Consider the following 27,070-nt stretch of genomic DNA (forward strand, 5'->3'; position numbering starts at 1 on the left):
AATATAAGACATGGGACATAAATTTTTATATTATATAATTATGAATTATATAAATTGACAATAAAGATTTATATACACTTCTTTTTATAATTATAATAAAAAAATGTACAATAAATTTAAATTTTTAAAAAATTAATGTATTTTTCCTTTTTAAAATTGTGCTAGAACCATATTAGAATTGTCAGAAATCCAACAAATATTTTTTAAATTGGACACTTTACCGATACGTGTCATACGAGTGTCCGTGTCTGATACCGTGTCGACATGGACACGTCATTTAAGAAGAGTATATGAGCCTTATAGATATCAAGTTCTTAAACAATTAATTTAGTTCTTAAACAATTAATTTGGATGAATTTTTCATAAAGACTTTTACAAAATAAAATAAACTAATATGTAGAAAGTTTCATACTTTTTCTAAATTTAAATTAATTTTTTTTTGTCCTTATTTAACTTGAAACTTGTAGGAGGTGAGGTCCATTCAACACTATGACATCTTTATTTCATGATATAAGCATATATGGAATATTTGAAAGTAGTTTCTAGAGGTTCATGCTTAAGGCATAGCATTTGTGATATAATTTCTTATCCAAGGAGAACTAAAGGTACCTGCAAAACCATATTCCTTTATCTGATTAATCATACATGACTCTACCACAACGATCACAAGCACTATCAGAAACTGGAGCAGTCTCTATTGGCTTAGCCTTCTGCAACTTTGGAAGATCAATTCCCAGAACATCAGCCCAGGCCTTGGAACCTTGTTTGATCTCATCCTCACTGCAACCATATTACATTACTTTTGGTCACATCTTTGCTCTAAATTCCAAATCACATAAATTATCAATGGATATGTTTCACATTACTACAATAATGCATATGCTTCTGTTGGTTTAGGTTGTAAAAAGCAAGATATGTCTCAAAAGCAAGAGAATATTTTCAGCCTTAAAATTTCCACAGTAAACCAAAATCTTTTAAAATGAGTATATTAACACATTATGAATTGGGTTTTGCTTAAATATTCCCATAAGGTCTAACCTATAAAAGAAATTCCCGAAGAACAAGAGTGATAACAAATTGCTCTATAAGAATTAAGAGAAAAATAAGAAAAAATGAAATTGAGTTCTTCTAAACTAATTAGTAAAATCCTCTTATAAAACTTATTCAAATTTTTATTTTGACTTGTAAATATTTAAGGAATCTTCCAGCAAGTGCAAAACCTTACTTTGAGTAGCTTGAAATTTAAAAATCTTCAAAGATATTCGAGTTGAAGCCTTCTAGGATCTACGAAGGATAAAGTTTTGTGGTTTCCATTGTAAAAGGTATACTAAGGTTAACTTTAGGTATATGGTCAATGGAATACATAGATTTACTTGCAGGTTTACAACAAACCAAGAATGATAAAGAAATAATGGAACTTGAAACAATGATGATAACTTGGTTCTGCTTGATAAAATTTGGAAATACCCAGTACAAAGAGAAATGATAATATTGGCCATGGTGAACTATATTTTCAGGCTTTCCTTCCATTGCATTGAAAAACTTAATGGAAAACATTATTTATGTTGGAAAACCTCAGTGGAACTTTGGTTTATTGGTCAATGTTTCCATGGTCACTTGGAAAAGAATGCAAGAGAGATCTCATCAGAAAACTCTACCCAATGACAAAAGCTGGATTTTCAACTATGTGCACTACTATGGCAATCGGAGGAAACTATGTGCTCTACTATGGCAATCGGAGGAACCCAATATCTTGGGAACCCTCAGAACTTTCAAAACTTGCACAACTTTTTGGAAGAAGGCTCGACTTATCTTTGCAAGCAACATTCAGCGTCCCTATGATTCTTCCCATAAGCTAGCATCTCTTAAACAAATAGATCATGATAAGATGTCTTTTATTGCTAATGGTCAATTTGTTGTTAACCATGGAAAGTTTAACAACACAACTACTTCATGTTCCAACTCTTAAAAGTAGAAATTTTCAAGAATCAGTTGATTCTCCAGCCATGGTATTTGCACATGGAAAAGAGGGTCGTGGTATTAGAGGAGGACCTTGTAGTAGATGACATCCCAATTTACATTTTGTAAAAGAATAGGTCATATCCAATAAAATTGTTATTCTCACCATGGCTTCCCAGACAAAAACAGAGATCAATTGTCTTTTCATTCGAGAAAAGTTATCCAAAGAAATTGGTAGAGTTTGTTAGATCCCATGATCAACTTGCAGACATATAGCCTAAATCGTTGAGAGGACCTCAAACTGAATTTATTTGTTTAAAGCTTGGTACATCTATATGCTCCACCTTGAGGAAGAGTGTTAGAATAAGTTCAGAATAGGGTAAGTTTTATTCAAAAGTTGTTTTGGGTAGTGCCAATATGAACCTAAGATTACTTGTCTTTTACTCATCATCATTGTATCACAAATTTGTTGTATCTAAATATGAGTACTTAAGAGAGACCTTTTCAAGTTCTCAAAATATATTGTTCTTTTTTTCTTTATTTTCTCAGTCTGGCTTCAATAAAATTTGGAATACGCTGGACTCCACTCTTCACTTCAATAATTATTCTAATAACACAACTAACAAAACCCTAGAGGTAGTACTTTAACTATTTGCCAAACTATAATGATAACTTGGTATAAAGACATTGCATGTTGTTTTCATAACTTACCTTATGCAAAGTGGGGGAGTAAAGCGGATTATTGTATCATGTGTTGGCTTCGCAAGCACTGCTCTTTCCTTCAATTTTGTACTTAGCTCATACACCGATACAGGGAACAATTTTTTTCTGTTGAGCTCCACTCCAATGAATAATCCTCTTCCCCGTACCTCCTTCACGTAATCTGGGTATTGCTCTTGAATCTCAAGAAGCTGACCAATGAGCTTTTCTCCCATTTGGACAGATCTGTCCAATAGTAATACATCAATTGCAGATTTTATATATGAATTTCTCAAAGGAAAATTCGCGGTAGAGAGAATAAAGAACAAATTAATAAAGCATTTACTGAAACTTGGAAAGTTTAAAGTTTGAACACAGGTAAAAAAACAATCAATGATGAAAAATTAAAAGCCAAATAAAAAAATTTAGAAAATAATTTGATGAAGCATAAGCTCTGTAACTTGAGGGACTGAGTAGAAAGTTAAAGAGCATAAGAATTATTAATTCCCTACGTTTAAATTTTCTAAGCAAATAAGTTTTACCTCGGGATCTTCAAAACTTGTTGCAGTATATAGTGCCTTCAATGACCATTCTTTTTCGCACGCTCACGTAACTTTTGATTTAAAAAAACTTAATAATACCATGTTCTCGTGAAATTTTAAACATGGTCTATTAATGGTGTGAAATTAGAAAAACCACTGAAAAATACAAATAATGAGCCAGGTCTAAAGACTTGTGGTTACTTTTTCAGGAAGGGTGAGCAAAATAGGATCTGAAACAACAACATTTACTCTAAGAAGTGCAAATATTCAAGATATTGGATGAATGGAAGTCCCTAACACAGGATAACTTAAAATGATAGTTTAGACATGGATAAGTTATTTATTCAACTTCTAAAACTTACTGGATTTATGTGTAACATTTTCTAGAGAGTACAAGAAACATGAAAAAAAATTCTCAATCATCAATAATTTACCCCAAGATAAGAACAAGATTGCATTCTATATAGTTATTCAACTACCAGAACCCAGGCCTTAGTATTGACTATTGAAGCTCTTATTTCACATTCTGATGATGCTAGATGAAATGAAAAAAAATATGCTTGTCAATACTTTTTATTCAAGTCTGTATTATAACAAGTATACATTGATAATATGAGTTTGCAAAGCATTTGATACCTCTCGACTAGTTTTTCATTTTTTATCACTTCAAGTGAAGCAATTGCAACTGCACTGGCCAATGGATTTCCGCCAAAGGTGCTGTGAAAAATAGCAGAGAAGAAGGAAGCTTCAGCATTATTAGTTTTAGTTTTCATATTTTAATAACATTGAATACTATTGCAATAAATGAATTTGTTCTTTGATTACATAAAAAGAAATAAATGCAAAACTAAAAGAAAAATTTCTTGAGTACTCAAGGATTGAAAACTTAAAAACATATATTGCAATGGAAAGGTCTAACATGCAAAACTCAGTTTATTTAATTAGAAAAGTGAGGGCTGCTGAATTAGTTTGTCAATCTAGAGGATGTCTTCCCCGAGTATTTTAAGGGATTACTGTTTTTTAATTGAACCCTTACCACTAGGTAAAAAACTATATTTGATAGTTAGAGCACAACTCTTTCTACTTAAAAGCATCACATACTAAGCGACATGATTATATTATGACATGGACCACCTTGCCTACATCACAAGACAATTGATGTACCCTACAACAATCTCCCCCTTTGCAATTGCTCTACTAGAAATCGAATCCTTCAATTGTAACTTGGTCCACCTAGCTTACACCACTCGACAACTAATGTAACCTGCAACAATCTCTCATTCAACAATTACTCCACTGTGAACCAAACTTGTGACTTTGGTTTTGATACCAATTGTGGGATCAAGTGCTTACCACTAAGCTAAAGTTGATAGTCAAAGCTCAACTCCTACTTAAGAGCATCACAATCCAAACACCACTGATTAGATTAGCACTTGGCCCACCTAGTCTACGCCACATCACAATTAATGTACCGTGAAACAACGATTGATAAATCTATATTAGTTGAGGGCCTTGGTCAGTTAGGCACTCGTTAGTTAGAGTTATTGAACGAGTCAAGTGGCTGATGATCTACCTACATAAATAGAGGGGTTGAGAGTAGTAGTCAGCCTTGGAGAGGAAAAATTATGACTAGGAAGAGTTCAGGATCTCTCAAATGTCAAGGGACATTATACAGTTTTGTTGGTGTATCAGTGTTAAAGATATGATCTGATTCTATTAAATATTGAAATATAACATGATTTCGATTACATTAAATAGAGAAATATCTTGGTGAATATTTCTCATTGTTAGTTATTGATGTCATTCCTTATTATTGTATCTCTTTTTTATACATGCACATGCACCAAATTGATGCATAAAGCTTTGCTTTATTTACTTTGTCAACACCAACAACCAAATAGTAGTCATGCTCACTAATTCTCTCAAGAGGTCTGCATTGATGACATTTGTAACAAGCTTAACTCATGATACATATGCTAAACTTATGGGTTCTATTAAAGATATGATTTGATTAAACCAAAGAGGGAATATCTTAGCAAATATTTCTCATTAGTCATTATTGATTTTGTTCCTTATTTCTATATCTCTTCTTCATTATAATCAATATTGGTATTTTTTTTCGTCCACTCTCAAGTTTTCATTATTTGACAGCTTTGATCATGGAGTTGTAGTGTTGTGAAAATGATTCCACTATTTGATTGGAAGAACAATGCCTATTGGTGGCTGTATGAGGAGGAGAAGCTATCTTGAGTTTGAATGGCATTGATAGGTGATGCTCTAAACTGGTCATAGTAGCTTTTTCAATCAAGTCTATTTAATAAGATGGCCTATTCTAACACTCTCCCTCAAGCTAGAGCATACAAATTGTATGTGCCAAGCATGGAACAAATAACTTCAATCTGAGGTCCTCTCAAGGATTTGTTAACGCGTCTGCAAGTTGATCATTAGATCCGACAAACTCAATACATATTTCTTTGGACAACAGCTTTTCACGGATAAAATGACTATCGATTTCTATGTGTTTAGTCCTCTCATGGAACACTAGATTGGAAGCAATGTAGAGAGCAGTTTCTTCATCACAATACATCTTCATTTGTTGAATCTCAAAAAAATCTAATTGTTGGAGGAATTGTGTGTGACCCATACAAGCTCACAAATGAGAAATGGTGTTGCCCTGTACTCAGCTTCAACAATTGATCAAACAAAATCTTCTTTCTTGCTTTTCTAAGAGATAATATCAAAGTGTTCTTTGTGGGTGTGAGCAATAGCCTTTGCAATTCTTTACATTGTGAAGTTTACCTTGTGAGTTTTAATTGTGCTATATCTGAGAGTGTTTTTTTCTTTTGAGAGTTCTTAATCTCAAGGGGAGATTAGAAAGGTAGAATCAGGAGTGTTTTGTGTACTTGTATAACCATCAATGATTTGTGTACTCGAGTTGCGATCAATTGATTGTTACTAAAACCTATTAAGCAATTTGCTTAAGGGAGAATTGGACCTAACCCATGTGTTTGGATGAACAGTATTAAAATATGATGTTGTTTGTTTTGCTTGTTTAGTCTAGTCTTAAGATTAAAAAAATCATAGTTTTGCAAATAATGCTAAGATAGGTATACTTTTTGGTATACCTATATAAGACAAAGGAAGAGCTAACAACTAAACTAAGGTGGAAACGAAGGTTTTGGGTTTGGGTGTCTTCAGAAAATTATAATAAGGTGGAGGGTCTTAATAATTCTCAAGTACAACCATGCGCGGTGGTGCAATTTGCAACAACGCCATGTGATCTCTCAATTACAGAGGCTCTAAGACACTATTGAAAATAGAGTACTATAGGAGAATGGGTGCATTCACATGTTTCTGTTTGACAAAGGAGGAATGGAAACTATTCTTCGACAGCAAGGTGAAATTGGCTTAGCCAGCATTCTTAAATCAAGCTAATAGCTTGTAACTATGGATCCTTGGTGGAGTATTTAAGTGTTTGAAGGTGCGTCCCCCAAGTGTTTGGATACTTATCAATTGGTATTAGAATTGGTTGCCAATGTTTGGAAAAATACTACCTATCCAATTGGTGGAGGGTTCTTGTCAATAAGGGAGTTGAGTGAAGTGCCATAAAGGGAAAGTTGTTGAGACGTTGCCTCTTGCAGGTGGTGCTATGATAGGAACTTGCATATTATGGGGTGCCCAAGTCCCGCATCAAGTACCATGGGATGTTTGGTGGAGTATTCAAGTGCTTCCTTCTCCCCATTTTTAACTAGCCTTTGATTGTAGGTTCCCCAAGTACTTCGATACTTATCACTTTGTTATTGTTAATGGTGTAAAAGGATTTTGGTGAATTGAGCATTACATCAATATGCTTCATGCAATGGGACCTTGGAAGAACTTATTTTTTTAAGCTACTACATACTTTTCACCTTGGTTAGCTAGGGTCAATTAGTATCATAGTAAGTTTGTAAGTGGAGTAACTATTGACAGAGGGGTTTATAGTAGTAGTTAGTCAATTGAACAATTAGTAATATGACTAGGAACTTTCCTGCATATCTCAAATATAAATTCTTGTCTCAGTCAAATGTTTAGTCTTCAAGAAATATAAATGGTTTTATTTGCAAATAATTTCATAAAAAAAAAAAATCAATACAAATGGGAATGCTAAGGCGTCATTTTGTTTTTGCCATTCCAATTTCCAACTATGTTGGCACCACAAACATTAACCCTAATGATGGAAGACCTGAGAGGGAGAGGGACTAATAACTAGGGCTATGGCTTGAAGGATCCAAAAAGACTGAGCCTCCACTTATCTCAATAGGCTCAAGCTGCTCTATCCAAAATAAAGTTAACTATATACTATATGATCCCAAGTACCTATACAAGAGACAGTTCAGTCTCTTTACATGATCTGACTGATAAAATGGTTTCAAGGATGAAAACATATGTCCAGCATAACCTCATAAGTTTGACAACTATAGGCAAGGAAATACTACAAAAGGGAGCAAATTACAATGAATTATAAATTTATAATAAAATAAACCTTCCATGCTGTCCAGGTTGTATACAAAGCATCACATCTTTGTCTGCAAGAACTGCACTAACTGGTATAACACCTCCACCCAGTGCTTTACCGAGTACCTAAGTAAAAGGACAGCTATAAACAGTCATGCATTGTGCTATTAAAAGGAAATACAACCTCAGAAAAGGCGACAGCAAAAAGAAAAAATTCCACTTTGAATTTCTTGATATAAAATATAAAGTTGAGTGTACAGGTCTTTCAAGTGGAAGGGGGTTGAATGCAGCTAATACAACTTCTTACTAGCAAAATGCAATGACAATTTCTTTCAACAGTTCAACCATGTTAATGAAATATATGTTGTTGTATAACTGGTTGTGAGGGTTCTGCAACAAAGAAGAGAGAAGGCATACGTCTCCAAGGCATGTGTTTATGTTTGATTTCCCCATCAATCCCTACAGAAATTATATGCAAAGAGATGTCTTGGCAAATCCCCTCTTAAGAGAAATGATTAATGAAGATTTGGAGATGCAAATAGAAAATGAGAAACGTTGACAAGAAATCCAAGATATTCTCATTCTTACTCTATAAGTGAATTACCCCTATCCAAACACTATTAAGTTCAATTTTCCCTCACCAATCTCTAAAGAAATTATATGCAATATGGTGCCTAATGAATACCCTGCGGTATACAATGTGGTTCCTTGATATAGTTTGCATACCCACAATCAAGCATATCATCAATGGTAGTTTACAAAATAATAGTTTCCTTACTTTTCTCCACACGTAAGAGTATAAAGGAAATGACCTGAAGACAAATAATCTAGTGAGTTTTGTACCATTTTGTTTTGTTTTGTTTTTCTGCATGAAGATTGATTTCATTTATATACCTCTCAAGACTTTTAGTAAAGAGGTTTAAACTTTCAAAGATATGCATCTCGCGACTCTTGGTGAAAAGTCACATCTGTGACTCTTAGTAAAAGGTCACATCTCTTAACTCTTTGTGAAGAGTCACATCTTTTCATTACACGTTTACACGAAAGGATGCAACCTTTTATGAATTTTGAAAATCTCAACAATATATATTTATACAAAATAGAAGGAAACCCTACATAGATTTTGACTAAAAGTATATATCCAAAAGATTGTCATAAAGTAATTTCTTTTACTAAAATCATTGAGAAACTAATCCAAACATGATATTATCTGATTTATCAGTCAAACAAAAATAGACAGCATTCCAAAGAATGACATAACATGGTTAAAGGAAATATAGTATCTATTGGAATAAATTAGATATGTCATTTTCATGCCCATTTCAAGCTGAGTCCATAATTCATTACTGCAATCTTACAAAGACATTGCTGGACCTAACTTACTGTACTTGGAACCAGCTATGAAACCATTGGTGGAGTTCCTGGACCCAGATTATTAAAGGGTGATAGTCAAATTTCCAATAAGAGTTGGCTATAGATTTTGTTCACCATATGACGACAAAATAATGTTTATATCATTGTTTTGGGAATGAATCTACAGATATAAAGTAGACACAAAGTAAAGCTGATTTCAAACTAACCACAACATCTGGGCGAACTTCTTCCCATTCACAAGCCAGCATCTTCCCTGTTCTTCCTAACCCAGTTTGTATTTCATCAGCAATCATCAAGATGTTATATTTGGAGCAAAGATCTCTAACAGCTTTTAAATAACCATCTGGAGGAATTATTACCTTTAAAACAAAATATCACACATTAAAAGAATGTAGAGAAGTATACTTTGGGAAGAAACAATATAAAAAAAAGTCTTCAGGATGTTATATTGTAGCCATTCTACAGGATGAGATATTCAAGGGTGGTACCAGAGAAGTTTTCCATAAATTCAAAGAAATTGAACAAGCAATACTAAGTACATATTTTTCACAACATATCACACCATATATATACATAAAATAAAACTAGTTGACAGATTAATAAAATGAAAAATAAAATATTAGATTAGGTTAGAAAAAACAGCAGGTATTATGGACAGTCAAAAAGAAAGCAAAATCACTCGCAACATAGAAAACTCACAAGGCTTCTTCCATTGGTAGCCTGTTTACAAATATTCCATATTATGTGTAAAATATTAAAATTAATTTATTAGAATTAAAATTAAAAGAACTATAATTTAAATATTACAAGTTTTGTATTTTGTTGTTTGAAGGATACAAGTATGCTATAGGATTACAACTTAAATAATGAACGCTAACAAATTAAGTTTCAATTATCGATTGTTATTAAGTAATTTAACATATAGAAGTATCAATCATTTCAATTCATCTCATTGGAGGCCTTAACTAACAAGTTAAGACTTATAAAATTAACATGGTTAATTGTGCTTTTAAAACATATATGTACATGTGTCTCTGTGTTTTTAAGAAAATTAAATATCAAACTTGATGGGTCTATGGGCCAGACCAGAGCTTTCAGCTCATGCTCATTGTTCTAAATAGCAGATTATTAGGATAAAAATATATCCTCATAGTAACTAAAAATCAATATCTTTAGAATCTTCTTATCTATTTCAGCATATTTTTATTTCCTTATTTTAAAGTTTTTTTATTATTACAAATAGAGATGATAAGAATGTTATTGGTATGATTGTTATCAATAAAATAATTCTTTTATTTTCTTGCATAGTTCAAGTTGGTATCAAAGCTCCCGGTCTTGAGGGACCAGTTTTTGCTACCTCATTTCCAATTGTCACCGCCATCATTGTTCACCATCGTCATTAAGCCTCTTCCCCCATTTTATCTACATTTACCTTGGCCCCATTACATCCCGTTTGAAGCCCTCTTGATCTCTGGTTGCATGTTTTTCAATTGTTATGAATATTAGAGTCCTACTAACTAACCATATGGTAGTGTTTGTCTACATGTGTGCTAAGTTGGAGAGTGTCTAGTGAAAGTTGTCAATTTTGATTCATCCTTTGGTTTCGATTACCTGCTAGAATATTAAAATATAGGAATTTCCATTCACATTTGTCTTATTCTCTGATTTCTTGAACTTATATCATGCTAGCCATTATTCGTATTTAGAATCTGCTCTGAATTTGTCATTCGCTTGTACTTTGCTACTTTGATTTGTTTTGAGTCTACATAATGTTTTGCCTAAGAGTGCAAAAGGATAAGTGTGGGGGTATTTGATGAGCATAACTTCATACACACTTTAAAGCTTTAAACATAGATTCTTGGACGGTAATCATGAATAAATCTATTGTTTTAATTGAGATTCATCTAATTGGATTTATTTTGGCCTTAACTCTTATTTCTTATAATCTTGTGTTTTGGTCGTAGTAGACGGCCTAATATTTCACAGAGCAGACGATCTGACTAGACGGTTTGATTGAAGAGCCTGACCAGACAATTTAAATGAAGCATCTACCACTGGGATTGGGCCGAATCACACGAAAGTCTAAGTTGCTTCTTTGAATCAAAACGGTAAACAAAATCTAAGTTAGAGAACTAAATCTGCAATATCTCAGAAACAGAACTGAAATAAAATCTTTTACAGGGATATTCTTTCAAATTTCTAAAATTAAAAAAATGCCAAGTTAAATGCACCAAAAACAGAGCAAATCTCCTCCGAAGATATTGTTTAAGTAAATCTGAACTCCTCCGAAGATATTGTTTAAGTAAATCTGAACGGAGTTTGGAAACAAAGTATTTGGAAGAGAAGCGAGAACAAGATCTGAAACTGATCAAGAAAGAAGATATCTACTTGATAATTCAAAACAGAGAAAAAAAATTGATAATTGCAAAACAATATCTTGATGCAGACCCTGAATCCAATATTGTGCAAAGAAAAGAAGATTATAAGAAACTTCGAAGGATGAACAAGGGGCGCTTTGCATCATGTTTGCATTGAGTTTCATAGCCAAATAGCGCTCTTAGACCTAGATTTAGTTTTCCTTTGTGATTCTTTCGTTTTGCTTCCACATGGACGGCTAAACTCCGTTGTATTGATTCTCTTGTGATTTCGCAATGAGTTGAGGTTTCTATTCAATAAAGTTCTATTCTTAAAATTCTCTATAGTAGTTTGTGTTTGAAGGTCTGGTCTATGTGAAAATTGAAAGAGTGAAGAAAATCAATGAAGAATTCACGGCTGAATGAACTTGAGAGTCAATCTGTTTTCATTATTGTTTTATAATTGTCTATCTTAATTTTCTGCATAACAATCTCAAACCCTTTTATCCTTAATGTTATTTCTAACCTTTTGCTTGCAAATAAATTTTGTACACTGATTGAGTGGATTTACTATTGGATTTTTTGGGAGATGACTTGGGGTCATCCGACCTTATCTATACTATCATCTTTTTCGTGTTAGACGCTCTAGCATTGGTTAGACGGTCTACACTAAAATCATTTTAATTTAACGGTTAAACAACAAATGTCATTAATCAAAACATATCCCTAAGAAAAACATATCATGTCTTTTTTGTATGTACTAATTCACTAAACAGATTAGAGAAAGATAGGGGTATATAGCAACTTCCTTAGCATCTCAATTCAATCAAGACGTTACCAAGCTCATTAAATATGCACTTTCAAAAAGCTTACCCCAGCTTCACCTTGGATAGGTTCTAAAATAAATGCAGCTATGCGTTCTCCTTTTTCTGCAGTTCATAGAGAAAATTCAAATCATAAACTTCAAAAATCTGTCGTGATAAAGCAAACTAATAATGAGATGGAATAAGTATACAGAACAGAGCAGAACCTTTAAAAATTCTTTCAAGGGCATCAGCATCACCAAAATCAACTTTAAGATGGCCAGGCAATAAAGGACCAAAACCACGGATAGCTTCATTATCACAGCTCATAGATATGACCCCAAGTGTACGACCATTGAAGCAGCCACAACATGAGACAATAATAGCCTGAAACAAATGTCCATGAGTAAAAATATTCATATGATAAAACAATTGAACAGATTCTCATAAAAAGTGCAATGGAAATAGCATAGCAGATGGCTGCACTCAACTACAGCAAAATATCTTTCAGGCTCTAAAATTGAATAGTAAATTACTGACCTCATCACCACACAACAAAAGTAGAAAAATAAACATGAATTGTTAAACTTTCTACATCATATTAAACAGAAAAGAGGATGACATAATAAATTTCCTACATTTTCTCTTTGTACCGGAAGAATACCATATGTTTAGCTGTACAGAATTATACATCTTTGTTAGCAACCAAGAATTGAAAAGAGAAAGAAAAGAAAGTTTTTTATAGCACAGAATGAAAAGGACAAGAAATGGGAGAGCATTCTCTCCTCCAAGGGTTTCCCCCTTCACATAAGATTTCTCCTTTCAAAAGGAGTTAATACTCAATATATAAAATGAACATCATGTCATTCTCTTATCCTTCTTCCCCTGTATATATATAATTAACACAAGTAACTATTTATCTTAACTAACTTCTCCTTCTCCTTGTACCCTTACAATACACCCTTCCTAAAATTTAACCTTGTCCTAAAGGTTGGAATTGTGGTAGCTAGATCCCATGGTTCATTTTCATCACCATGATCTTCATCTTTCAGCCTAAAACCATCGCAAATAGGAATGGAAACACACTGTCACAGCACTGTGACTGCCTCTAAGCCTTCCTTTCATTGAGTCAATTGCTAAGTTATCATTCATAATGCAACAAAGTTGGTAAAGGCTCACCCAACAAGTTGAAATTCCAAGATTCCAAAACCATTAAAGTTCCAACCACCTTCATGATTGAACCTAGGATCAACAAAGAATTTTAATTTGAATTTTGAAAGGAATGATACCTGGTTGTCCCCACCTTCAACTTCCCTTTTGATTAATTCTATAATTGGGTTTTCAAGAAACTGATCTTCACTCTCTTTATTGGTGCATCAACCTCTTTCAAATCATAATCTTTGTTTCTCTTGCTAATTTTGCTTCATTTTTGGTTTCTTTTACACTACAAAGGGTGTGATTCTTGATTATCGAACCATTTTTACTTCTACTTTTTTATTTCAAGGATTGCAATGGATTACCATCAAACTTATGCTTCCATCAAAGGTGGGTAGTTCCACCTTTCTTATCCAAGAACTGGCCTTCGCTTCAACACATCTTTATCCACTTCACGCCATGTTGTTTTTGTCTTACTTAGTCAAATGTGGATACTCTTCATTCAATATCTTGTGCAATGTGTTTTTCTCTTTCGAGAACACTGTGGAAGTTTCCATTTCTTTGCAGCAAGTTTCTATCTCAATTTGCTCTTTTTGTTTCATGGCAGCCAATCTTTCAAAGATGTGGCTACCATAGTTATCTTTGAATCTTTTTATCAAAGTTGTAGAAAATGATTCCCAATCAGAATCTGGGCTATCTTAGCACCAATGACAGAACCAAAGCAATGCCACGCCCTCCATGCTCATGAATGCATATTACAGCTAATGGAATACATGAATTTCTTGCACCTCAGAATTTTCCAACCCTAGCAATCCAACCATGAACTGCCCCAAAGTGTTTTTGTTGAATAGAATAGAAATAGGAGAACAGTCTCTCCTCCAAGGATTTCCCTTCCAAAAGGATTTCTATCCTTTTTTAAAAGAGCTAATGCTCAATCTACAAAATGAACATCCTTCCCTTCTCCTGTCCTTCTTCCCCTATTTATATCCAACAAACACCTCAAGTATCTAACTAACTCATTAATATTCTAACTATCATAACTAACTTTTCCTTCTCCTTATACCGTAACAATCTCATGCATCTACTTTGCAAAAAATATTGTAAGAATATGTCAGTCATACTTAGAATGTTTTCCTTTAATTTCTGTTAAAGTTCACATCAACAGATGCCTAAGTATTACTAAGAGGAAAAAAATATTACACTAGGTAATTTGATTTGTCATGTATTGGATTCAATGTGATGTATCCGTAGATAATTGTATTTTCCATATTAAAATCACAGCTGTGAGAATTAAGCAACTCTGTTTATCTATTTTAAGATACACAACCTACAACATGGCCTCAAATGGTATGGTAACTACATTTGAGAACTACTAAACTGTTACAGTACATAGAACATGTAAATTATAAGATTGTAGTACAATTTATCATTAAAAATAATTATGATTATTGAATCACTACCGATGGCCCATATATAGTAAAGATGTAGCAGTTGGATCCTTAAATTTTGCAAAATTGTTACGTATCATGATATCACAACTATTAGCATGCCTGATCTCATATTTATACCTCATCTTTGGGAATTCTTTTCTTTTCATAACCCCACTTTCGTGCTAATTTCATAGCTGTTTCCACACCTTCAGCGCCAGTATTCATAGGAAGTACCATATCATAACCAAACAAGGTTGTCACATACTCTGCAAAGAGTGGAAAACGATCATTATAGAAGGCTCGAGAGCTCACGGTCAGCCTTTCTGCCTGTTCTTGTAATGCTTTCAGGATTTTAGGATGGCAGTGTCCCTAAGGGAAAATAAAAAGCACTTACATTATCAGACAATCGACACTAATTATTTTCCCAAAAATAGAGGAATAACAAAAGAAAAAGTAGTAGCATAGCAACAGGAGAAGGGATCTGGTCAGAGTTAATAGACTCACTCCATAAAGGAAGCAAAAAAGATGTATATAAGAATAATTATTCATTACAGCACCATTCTGAAGAAAAATTCAGATCTGGAGCATTGGGAATTACCAAGATCCAGTCAATTGTACCTGATTAACAGCAGAATAACCAGCTAGAAAATCTAGATATTTGTTTCCCTCTGGATCCCAAACAGAGGTTCCCTTTGCTTTAGAAAATACAATCGGAAGTGGATGGTAACTGCAATTTAAACAGGAACTATCATTTCAATATTACACCAAAATCAATTAATTAAAGACACTTAAGCAAGCACCCAAAAGGAAGTTATGCTCAATACCAACCAGATAAGCTGACAGCCAAGAAATAGCAAATTTCTACCATCCTTCTATATGTGAAAATACTCAGAACAGACCGACTGAGACTGTTTACTAATTTATAATGTTTTAAGGAAACTCAGGACATAAAAGAGTTCAAAAATACCCAAATTCAGTTTTTCTGCAATATTGTGTTCTGCATGTACTATTTTATGCTTAGCTGATGAAAAAACAGAATAAACAACATGATTACATTAAAGAGCACATTTTGTATCACACTTTCAGCTTAACACTCGTTTTATATTTTTCGTTTTTTAATGAACGATTCAAAAACTTGTACATGCATTCATCCTAAGCTGGTTTAACCTGATCCAAGTGGGATAATATCATCAGATTAAAAGTTAAAGTTAAGAAGAGTAACTAAGACAAGCCCAAAAGCCAAAATCTTGTCTTTCGAGAGTAGCAACATGTGGGGTGGATTGAAAGACGAAAAGAAAGAGAAACGTACTTGTGAGCACTGTGTTCATATTCCTTGTCCATGATTCTCTGAGAAGAAGAGGAAGAAGCATTAACTTCTGCGGAAACCCCAAAACTCCTGCTTCCCCTGAAAACCCTTCGTAGCAAACACTGCACCTGTGTCTTTGCAGCCATTGGTGAGATGCAAAGGTTCCTCAAATTCCTCGGATTCTAGCAAATCTAATATGAAAGTACAATTCTGTTCTAACTATGTTCACCCAATATGTTTTTATGTCTTTGTCCCTTTTATATTGCGTCCAGGATTGAAAAAAAATACGAAATTTGTTGAAGAGACATTTCAGTATATGCATGATGAGCTTAGCCGCTTATACGATCATACGTATAATTTTTAAAATGCAAGATACGGGAACACGGATCTATATATTATATAATTATAAATTATATAAATTGATAATAAAGATTTATGTACAAAAGTATGTTCTTAATTATTTTTTGGAGCAGAAAGATGTTTTTTTACCACTGGTTCAAAAGGATTTGTTTCTTAATTTTATAATCATAATAAAAAATTTATATTATAAGTTTGAGTTTGTAGAAAATTAATGTATTTTTTCTTTTTAAAATTGTGTTAAAAGCGTAATAGAATTGTCAGAAATTCAACAAATACTTTTTGAATTGGACAATTGACGGATACGTATCTTACAAATGTCGTACGAGTGTTGATATCCGATATGAGTATCCGACACTCACACGTCATTTAAGATGAGTGTTTGAAGTAAGTCATTTCAAGTCGTCGTTAATAACCTGAAAAATTACTTTTTACATATTCTTCTTGATGCAGAACTTAATTTAACTAGACATTATAACATATCATTAAATATAATTAGATATAAACTACATTAAAAATCAGTTAGATAAGATTGAACATTTTTATATGATAATTTTCTCAGTCTAATCATTAACTTTTTATAACTTTGTTTTTAGCACATTAGTTAAAATTTAACATACATTAATACATTCATGTTGGAGCATTAATAGTTATAATGACAATTAATTGTTTTATAATATTTATCTTTGAATCAGCACAACATTAATTGCCAATAAACGTAATTTTTTAATATATTAATTAGTAGTTCTATTTTAAAGTCCTACTTAGGAAGAGTCCATTTTGAACACACCATCTATAGAACCTTACAGGGTGTGTGTTGGTTTCCATGAGGAAGGAGAGAAGAGTATTTTTTGTGTTTTTCAAGAGTCTTGAGGATAGGAGAGTGGATGGGGGAGAGGGTGGATGATTTTTTTCACTCTTCACAAAATAAAGAGATTTGTGGAGATTATGTAGGATTATTGTATTTTACCTAAATATCCTTGTGCATGCATTTATTACAATATACAAAATTAAATATTACATAAATTCATTTATTATTTATAATTTCAAAAATATTTAATTATACTATTAATAACAACATAAAATTATAAATAAAAAAATTATAATATCAAATATATATATATATATATTTTATATATACATAGTTATATAAAGTAACAAATGAATATAATAATAAATATTATTTTCATAAATTTTAATGTATTTAATAAATTTATTTCAATTTAACATAAAAATATTTTCTATTATATTTTTTAATTTTTTATTAAAAAATATAAATAATTATGAATATTATATATTAAAAACATTTAATTAATTCAAATCTACACAAAAAAAATTATAATTCATTATTGAAATATTTTTTAATAATAATGATAAATTTGTAAACTTACAATAAATCATTCTTACAAATCCACTCTTTCATCCCTCAATTCAAACAACTTCACCTATCTTCACACATTCTCCCTAATCCTCACAAATCTCCTCCTCAATCCAAACAATAATTATTTTTTTTTTGAAAATATAAGATAAAAAATTAGAGATCAAAATTGTTAAACTTTCATTTCGATCTGAGTGTCTCTTGCTTTGCCTTTGTCTCCATATACCAGACCTCTCATTTTCATCTTTTGGAACTTTTTTCGCAGGGACTCTCCAAACTTCTTATTCAACTCACCTTCTTTGCTTTATAACTTTTCTATGACAATTCTTCCTATACCACATCATTTTTTATTTTATCCTTATTTTTCTAGATATTTATATCTGCAATACAAATAATACAATTCTGAATATACAAATTTGAAATTGAGATGTATTTTCTGGATATGACAATCTACAACAGTAATTTATTCCGAATACTATAATTCAAAAGTTTTTTTTGGTTTCAAATATAAAAATCCAGAAAAGATGACAAGGGTTATTTGGGATTTAAGAAAAAATATGGGTGCAGATTGATGTGGTGCAAGGAGAATTAGCCCTTTTCTAGATTTTCTTTACTTTCTTTGATATATCAATTTGTTTGCAACTTTATTCTTTTATTTGTTTTTACTTTTTAAGTCTCTACAACAATTAGGAAATCCTCTTCTAAGTTAAATAGTTCTAAGTTAAATAGTTGATCTTTCTTTGGTTTTTAGATTTTTTTTTTTCCTACATTTATAATACAATTTTACTTGAGAATTGATGTAGAGTTTATCTTTTTGTTTTTTATTTTAAGTCTTAAAAATGGGAGTTATTACTTACAAATGCTAAAACTTAGCTAAATTTTTTCTACACCTTTAAAGCTTTGTAAATAGTTTCTGGCAACAAATGCACTGGTATAAAAATATTAAGTAATCATTATTCTTTTAATTTCTTATATTACATGTTATTTCGTCTATGCTAAAAAAAAGCGAAAAATTATGAAAATTCTTATTAATTTGTGTTACCAAATGCAAAACATATAATCTAACTACAAAGCATAAGATGATGATACTTGCAAAAAAAAACTTTAAAATTTTTAAAAACAATCTTTCTTGTATTTTTCCTATTTTACTCAAGATAAAAATAACTTATTGACAAAGAATACTTATATTATTTTACGTTGTACAAACATTAAATTATAGAAATCGAAAAGAAATCACAAGATTAGAATGTTGTTGTCCAACATTAGTTACTTATTCCAACCTCATCCACGTGTCATTTTAAACTTAAAATTGATCACGATGTTACTCAAATGATCTAATATTAGACTAAGACAAAAAAAAATAACTGCATATATAAATGAAAAAAATAATATTAAATACCCCTTTCCATTTCCGTTATCACTTGGATAACTTTATAACATGTTAGACATTTAAAAACAAAATTTTTTATTTAAAATAATCATCATATATGTAACAACTTGACATCTTAGTTAGGTTGTCACTCCAAATAACAATAATCATATTCCATTATATGAAAAAAAAATTATTAAAAGAAAAAAGAAAAAGAAAGAAAATACAAAAAAAAAATATGGGGGATTAAACCAAAACCCGTATGTTAACAAAAACGATATATAGATAGTCTATAATTATTCATAAAGAACTCTAAGAATAAACTAGATGGAAGCGTATTATACCAATGAAATGAATCTCTATGAATAAATCATAAGTTAGCCAGCTTATTCGCACACATTCTCTTCACGGAAAATATGAGTAATCCAAAACCTTATTTTCCTACGGTATTAAAATAAGTGGTCCACCAATTACGAAGCATCCACAGAACCTTAGTCCTAGCAGTAAATGCACCACTAACCAAGGCAAAATCACATTCAAGTCATATATTAGTAAGACTCGTGTTTTGAGTTTCCTTCATAACATATATAACTCCACAAAACTCAACAACTAAAGCAGTTTGAACGTCAATAAATGCAGAAAAACCACCAATAAACTCCCTCATACTCCCACAGAAAATACCTCCACAAGTAGCAAGACCAAGATAACCCCTAGCCGCACCATCAGTGTTATTTTTAACCCAACTAGGTGAAGGAAACTCTCATCTAATAGGAAGAGGACAAAGAACTTTACCACTATGACTATTAATACCAAAAAACTTAATCACGTTGAAGTCCAACATATCATTTTTCATTAAAGTGATAAACAAATTTCCTACCAGACATGTGAAATCTTTAATAACCAAAATAGCCCGAGAAACAACAATCTTATCCTAAAATCTAACATAATTCCTCATATGTCATATCATCCAAATAGAAAAAGTGATCACAACAAGCTTAATCAATTTAACCAAAGAACTACCATCACTCTTAATAAAAGAAAGAAAGTCATCCTTATTAGAGAAATGAAAATTAATAAAAATTTGTTGAACCCAACTCCAAATATGTAAAGTAGTAGAATATTCAAAAAATAAATGTTAAATAGATTCTTCCTGCTTTTCACAACGGAACACATAGAACATATATGTAAACCTTTATTCTGAAATACTTATTTGTAGGAAGATGTCAATGAAGAACTTTTTAGAGTACTGGAGTTTTGGAAGGAGGAATATATGAAGACCAAATGATTTTACCCCAACCACAAGGAATTCCTGGATCCAAGAAAAAAAGTCCTAGTCGGTTTAAGTGTGAAACGACCAGACTCACCTAGAGTCCAATTAGGAATATCTTGTTCCTCCCTAATCATGATATTAGTAAAAAGATGAGGCATCTGTTGCAATGACAAGGGAATATTCCAATCACAACTAATCCAAAATTGGGATACTGTAACCTTGCAATGTTTGATAAACAAATAGTAGAACACCATTTATCATTTCAAAAATTAATAAGAGTACCTGTAGCAACAGTCCAATAAGTATGATCAAGAATGGTTTCATAAAACTGCTTAATTCCAGACCAAATAGAGGAAGATCTATAAATCATTCTAAGCTTATATTTTTTTATTTAAGAACTTTGTTTTCAGGAGAAGGAGAAGAGACCAAGGCTTATTACTATAAGCAAAATTCCAAACAAGCTTAAGAAGATATGCATTATTTTCATGATGGAGATTAATAATTTTCAAACCTCCATTCTCAAGAGGAGAAAAAAATCTTAGCCCAATTAACTGTAGTTATGCCTTTTGTCATAATATCATCCGTCCAAATAAAATTTCTACACCACTACTCGACTTGCTTAAGAATTGAAACAGACCATTTATACATATTAAAACTATAAGCTAGAAATCCAGTAATGACCATATTAACCAACTGAATCTTATCCATCATGCTAAGAGATTTTCCTTTCTAAAATGTTAGCTTCAATTTGACTTTATCCGCCAAAGGTTGCGAAAAACAACACTTTGGAGCACCAACAAAGATAGGCACCCCTAAATAATTAAAGGGTAAACAACCATGACTACAATAAAGAAGACGTTGAATTTTGGCAACAAATCTTGTAGAATTATCCATGGTGAAAAAGCTACTCTTAGAATTATTAACATTTTGACCCGAAAAATCACCATGTTTTAAGGAAAGTACTCAAATTTCTAAGAGACTTATTATTTGCCCTACAAAAAACAAAAATGTCATCAACATATAAAATATGAGAGAGAGTGATATAACCTAACGGACTAGCCATATGTAAAATCTTCTTATCATTCACAAGCTTAGAAATACATCTACTTAGAACCTCCTCTGCGAGACAGAAAAGTAAAGGAGATAAGGGATCACCTTGTCTCACACCTCTACTACAAGGGAAAAAAACTACCAAACTACCATTTATCTTGATAGAAAGCATAACTGAACGAAGAATTGTACTAATCCATCCGAAAAAATATGGATGAAAACCAAAGCGTGTCAAAACTAACAATAAAAACTTTCAACTCAGAGTGTCAAAAGCTTTATGAATAACAACTTTATAAGCCACATTACCTCCCCTAGCCTTTTTAGAAAGCATGTTAATAGCTTCAGAAGCAACACCAATACAATCCTAAATTTGTCTACCCTGCACAAACTCATATTGATAAGGAGAAATGATTCTAACAGCCACTATTGCAAGCCTATCCACCAGTATTTTGGAAATAATCTTAAATTTGAAATTAGCTACAACAATTAACTTGTAATCTTTAATGAAATCAGCACCCTGAATCTTAGCAATAAAAGAGACCACATTGTTGTTCATTCCAGGAAGAACCCAGTTTTTCTTAAAAAACTGTTGAACAACTTTGCAAACATCTGAATAATGTCCCAACAAGAATGAAAGAAAACACCACCGAAATCGTCCAGACCAGAAGCAGTATTACCATTAAGATTAAAAATGCAATTTTTAATCTCCAAATAATTCGGGCATTTAATCAACATAGTATTTTCCTCAACGGAAACCATTTCAGGGATATAAGTACCAATAAACTCTTCCATACTACCTATAACTTAATCATTAGAAATAGACTCAGCATAAAGAGTTTTATAAAAATCCATATATGATCCTCAATGAGTTTAGGATCCTCAATAACCTCATTTTCAATCCTTAGTCTATGAATTCGACTAGAATTATTTCGCCTCTTTACCACAACATGAAAAAAACAATATTTTTATCCCCATATTTAAACCAGGGCATCTTGGTGCTCTCTTTCCAAAACAAGTATTGACAGTGAAGAGCATGATCAAGCTCCTCCTTATCTTTTCTTGACAGATAAGCCATCAGTATCATATAAACTATAAGTTTTGTTGAATATCAAGGAGAGAAACCTGCTTAAAAAGCACTACATGATGAATATTATTAAAAAAAAAAGAATTATTCCAACCTCGGAGCTCAATTTTCAATATTTTTAACTTATGTTGCAAAATAAAATTAAGACAACCAACAACCAAATTAACCCAAGAATCATGAATAAGCTTCATACACGAACTATCTTGAAGCCGCAAAAATTGCTAACCTTCTGTAACCACTTACTAGCAAGAATAGGGGAATGATCAGACATTTTTTTAAAAGGAACCTGATAATTACAAGAATCTCATTCATTCATACATGATCCATTAGATAAAGCTCTATCCAATTTTCTATCAATTTTGTGTAACCCTATCCTTTCATTACACCAAGTATAACTAGGTCTAGAGAAAGACATACAAGTAAGATCATTATTATTAATCCAATCAAGAAATTCAGTACAAGAAACCTAATTAGGAGAAACCCCCTTTGCAATTGTCAGTCGAGAGAATAACATTAAAATCACCCAAAATACACCAAGGCCCTGTGAGAAAACTAAGATTCCTCCATAATAGTCGTCTAACCAAGTATTTGTTAGCACTATAAACACCTGCAAACCTAAAACGTTCATCGTGCAAAAGGCAATTTACAGAAATAAACTTATCATTAACCAAGAAAATTTGTACAAGGGTTGGGACTGACAAACACCAAAACTTAACAACTTTATTAACGAAAGAAGACGTAGCAACCAAATTCATATTAACATATTTGAAAAGAACATTTAAAGCATCAATGTACATCATGGATTCAACAAGAAAAATAATAAAAAAATATAATATGTTTTATCATGATGAAATAGTTGTAAATATTAATTTATTCATTTTCATTTCAACATAATAAATCCATGTAAAAGTTATTTTAAAATTATTATATGAACAAAGAATATAATAAGAAAAGGTAATAATATATTATGAAAAATAAATAAAAAGTGAATAAAAGAAAATATTTTTTAATTGGTATAAATAAAAAAGCAAAGAGTATTTTCATTTTGAGAAAACAAAGATGGAAAGAGAAAGATGTCGCTTTCGCCCAACTTTGGAAGACAAACAGAGAGAGAGTTTCGAATTCCCACGTATGGATTAGTCACATCACATCCTTATCTTGGAATATTTTATTTGTTTCACTGAAATAAATAATACACCACCTTGATTCGCTTTATATAAATAATACTCCACCATCAATTGTGACTACGCTTTACTTTTATTTATTTATTTTTAGTTTTCATCAATTAAAAATATTGCAAGAAATTTATCTTTTAGCCCTACACCTAAATCATAGATAATGAATATTATATATTGTGTCTTTATAGGCAAAGGAGTATAGATAATATTTGTAAATGGACGTACAAAATCAATTAGCTCCTTCAATACTCCTTTAAATGCTTAAGTTATGCTCGGTGGAAGTTGGATGACCTGTAAAAGGTATTTCGATACTCAAATAAGTATTCTTGTTAAGGGTGTATTCTGGTTAATGGAAAAAACGTACCATATTCCTCCACAGATGGTTTTGTTTATAACATTGGTTTATGCGTCCTAGTCGTGATGGGTCGAACATTAGTTATTAATTGACATGTACCACAATCACTTATTAATAGGGATGTGCATCTTTCAGTTAATCGGTTTCAACTGGTTTGGCAGAGATATTTCCCGTATATTTTGGGATATTATGATTCATTCAATACCAGTATAACTATCATTTACTGCGTCCCTTAAGATGTTCTCTGACTCGGTCGGTCGGTCACCAAGGTCAAGACTTGCTCGTCCACTACCGACCGATACATTTGCCCCCAGGCTCGAAGAAATTAATTTCTAAAGAGTCAAAAATAACCATTGGAGTTCTCGAGGTGGGATGTGACAGCTTGAAGCATTAAATGCTTAGCAAAGATGTGACGTTTGCTTTTTAAAATAAAGTCGTCATTTGGTGACCACTATTTAATCAAAGAGATCTAACGGTTAAGATTTCGTGTTGTTTCATATGCTGAATGACAAAAGCCCTTGAAAGAATATGGATCTAACGGATCCGAGCGTACTCTATCTCCTCTTTGGTTTCCTATAAAAAGGACCTCATTTGAGCGAAGTAGGGTTTATGCCTTCAATATTGTGACAATGTTTACTTAGTGTGATCCGAGTGTCGAGTTTACTAGCTGTGTTTTTGTATTCATCAAGGTTAGTAATGTCTTCTTCCACCGACTCTTCTGTAAATATAGTAAATGTTGAGTGATCTGAGCCTACCCGCACCGCATATGGCAGTGTGGGAAACACGAGTTGCTCGGACCACTCGGCCCACCCTAGGTCAGACGGTCTGAGCTACAAGTGGGTCGATCAACGTGTCTTGGATATCGCTAACTGTTTCAGGCGTCCAAATGACAAAATTTTTGTCTGAAGTATCCTTTTTACAATTGGATTCACCCACAAACGTGTTGTTGGTCGATATTTGCGGTTACACCGATTAAGTGTGCAATGGTCAGGAAGGCGCACCCCGTGACTTCTTTTTTTGTCTATAACACATTTTTTACTGACTTACATGTTACCCTTCCCTTCGATGACTTTACCATGGGGGTCCTTCAGATCCTTAATGTGACGCCAACCCAGTTGCATCCTAACTCGTGGGTGGCCTTGCAAGCCTTTAGGGTTTTGTGTGATGTTTTCACATCATTTCCCATCCCTCAATCGTTTTTATTCTATTATAACTCTCGTCCGAGTACTCCCATGAGTTGGCTATCCTTGTGAAGTCGACAAGGGAGTATCTGATTTGCATCTTATACCATGTCGTATAAAAACTTCAAAAAAAAATATTTCAAAATTTTTGTGGAGCCGGACGGCTGACCTTATTTTTATGATGACGAAAGGAGAACACAGTTTCCTTTTCATTGGACCAAAACTCAAACAAAAATTGTTTCCTGACCAAGGTCTTCAATGACTCTGCGAGATAAAGAGATTTTTTGTGTTCTTGATCAGCTCCCAAACAAGTTACATACTCGGGAGTTGATAGCGTTGTATACGTCGTCCAAGAAATGGATGAATTTTACTGGTAGATATAATTACCTTATTCGTCCCTACATTTAGGATCAATATTCAATTTAGTACAGTAGTTTCTAAAAAAATCAATTTGGTCCCTATGTGTTTTTAAAATGTATACAAATTGGTCATTTATGTTAAGTCGCATCTTATGGCGTCAAGTGTTGCTTATGTGACAGAGGGAGGTGGAATTGAGAAATCTGACGTGTCAAGTGGTGGCGTTCCCTAAGGCCGTAATCCCCGCATCGTCGCCGGCGGCATCTCCTCCCATCGTTGTGGCTCTTGCTCTAGCGACCAAGCCTCCGTCAATGTCTTCTCTAGCTGCGACGCTAATGAGCCCCCACCTACTTATACTGTTTTATTTTGATGGCATTGAGATATTACCTTTCTAACTATCGCTAGTGTTTTTATAGGTTTGGTATATTATTTTGTAAAAAGTTTTTTCTTTTTTATTTTGTTTTTCTAGGTTTAAGATATCACTTTAGTGTTCTCATGGGTTATGATATGTCATATCCATGGACTAAAATGAAGTTATTGAGGAAAACCTCTAGTTATACCTATATAAAAAAGCTTAAAACTCTTCAGAAACTCCAAGTCCTTAGTAAGACTGATGAGAAAGATGTAAGGATTTAGGCTAGTGAATCGGATAAACCCATTTGTAAGAATGAGGGTGATGAGACTGAAGGCAAATTTTTCTTTTTCATGACATTATCTTCATAAAATTGGGCTTTAGGTTGCCTTTATTCTTTTTTTAGAAAGATATGCTAATTGTGATGAATGTTGTCCCCGTGGAATTTCATCCAAATAGTTGAGCATTTTTCCAAGCATTTAGCACATTGTGTACACACTTCAGTATTATACCAACACCCAATATATTCTTTTACTTTTTCAAGTTTAAAAAATCATCCTAACAATTATGGACGTCATTAAACAGTATAAGTAGGTGGGTCTTTTTTCCCTCTTTCAATCACTCTATAAATGTTTCAAAGGTTATTTCATAAAGATCTGAACTTTCCCTAACAATCGTAATATGTTAAAGGACTTTCCCCTCTAAACCCAAAACTCTCACGTTCAAAGTGCTAGAAATCGAAAGATTTGAATGCAACTGAGCATGAGAGTTGTGAAAAATTGGAAACTATTTTTGACACGACTATTCTCCTATAACTTGAATACCAAGTCATGAATGTGAAAGCCTATATCCGTATATCCCTTTTGTAACTTATATTTGCACTACTTGTTGACATTGACTCAAAGTTTTATGTATGTTATATCTCATAAAGAGATGAATCGCAACTTCAAGAAAATGAAGACGTTGAAAAATGCTCATGATGCATGCATAAGTGGAAGGTCGAACAAAGTTATAGTTGTGACT

At 32.5% G+C, this 27,070-nt stretch overlaps 1 protein-coding gene across 1 annotated transcript; it reads right to left on the minus strand.

Annotated features, from left to right (window-relative positions):
• Window positions 1–471: 471 nt before the first annotated feature.
• LOC137811608 (ornithine aminotransferase, mitochondrial) lies at window positions 472–16,427 on the minus strand. Its single transcript, XM_068613408.1, has 10 exons — window positions 16,120–16,427; window positions 15,429–15,537; window positions 14,949–15,179; window positions 12,453–12,612; window positions 12,296–12,351; window positions 9,275–9,427; window positions 7,723–7,820; window positions 3,837–3,917; window positions 2,671–2,904; window positions 472–780 (listed from the first exon to the last, which is right to left on the minus strand). Exons 1-10 carry the CDS (start codon window positions 16,260–16,262, stop codon window positions 636–638), a joined length of 1,410 nt encoding a protein of 469 aa, XP_068469509.1. The 5' UTR covers window positions 16,263–16,427; the 3' UTR covers window positions 472–635.
• Window positions 16,428–27,070: the final 10,643 nt, after the last annotated feature.

The sequence above is a fragment of the Phaseolus vulgaris genome, chromosome 2 (assembly GCF_000499845.2).
Source record: "Phaseolus vulgaris cultivar G19833 chromosome 2, P. vulgaris v2.0, whole genome shotgun sequence".
Lineage (NCBI taxonomy): Eukaryota > Viridiplantae > Streptophyta > Magnoliopsida > Fabales > Fabaceae > Phaseolus > Phaseolus vulgaris.

What these genes read in the sequence shown, in the direction of transcription:
- LOC137811608 (XM_068613408.1), bottom strand. Translation starts at nt 16,262, where the DNA reads ATGGCTGCAAAGACACAGGTGCAGTGTTTGCTACGAAGGGTTTTCAGG. An exon ending in CTATCCAAGGTGAAGCTGGG is followed by an intron (nt 9,428 to 12,295) that starts GTAAGCTTTTTG and finishes TTTGTTTTAAAG; the next exon opens with GTAATAATTCCTCCAGATGG. An exon ending in CAACCTGGACAGCATGGAAG is followed by an intron (nt 3,918 to 7,722) that starts GTTTATTTTATT and finishes TATTTTTCACAG; the next exon opens with CACCTTTGGCGGAAATCCAT.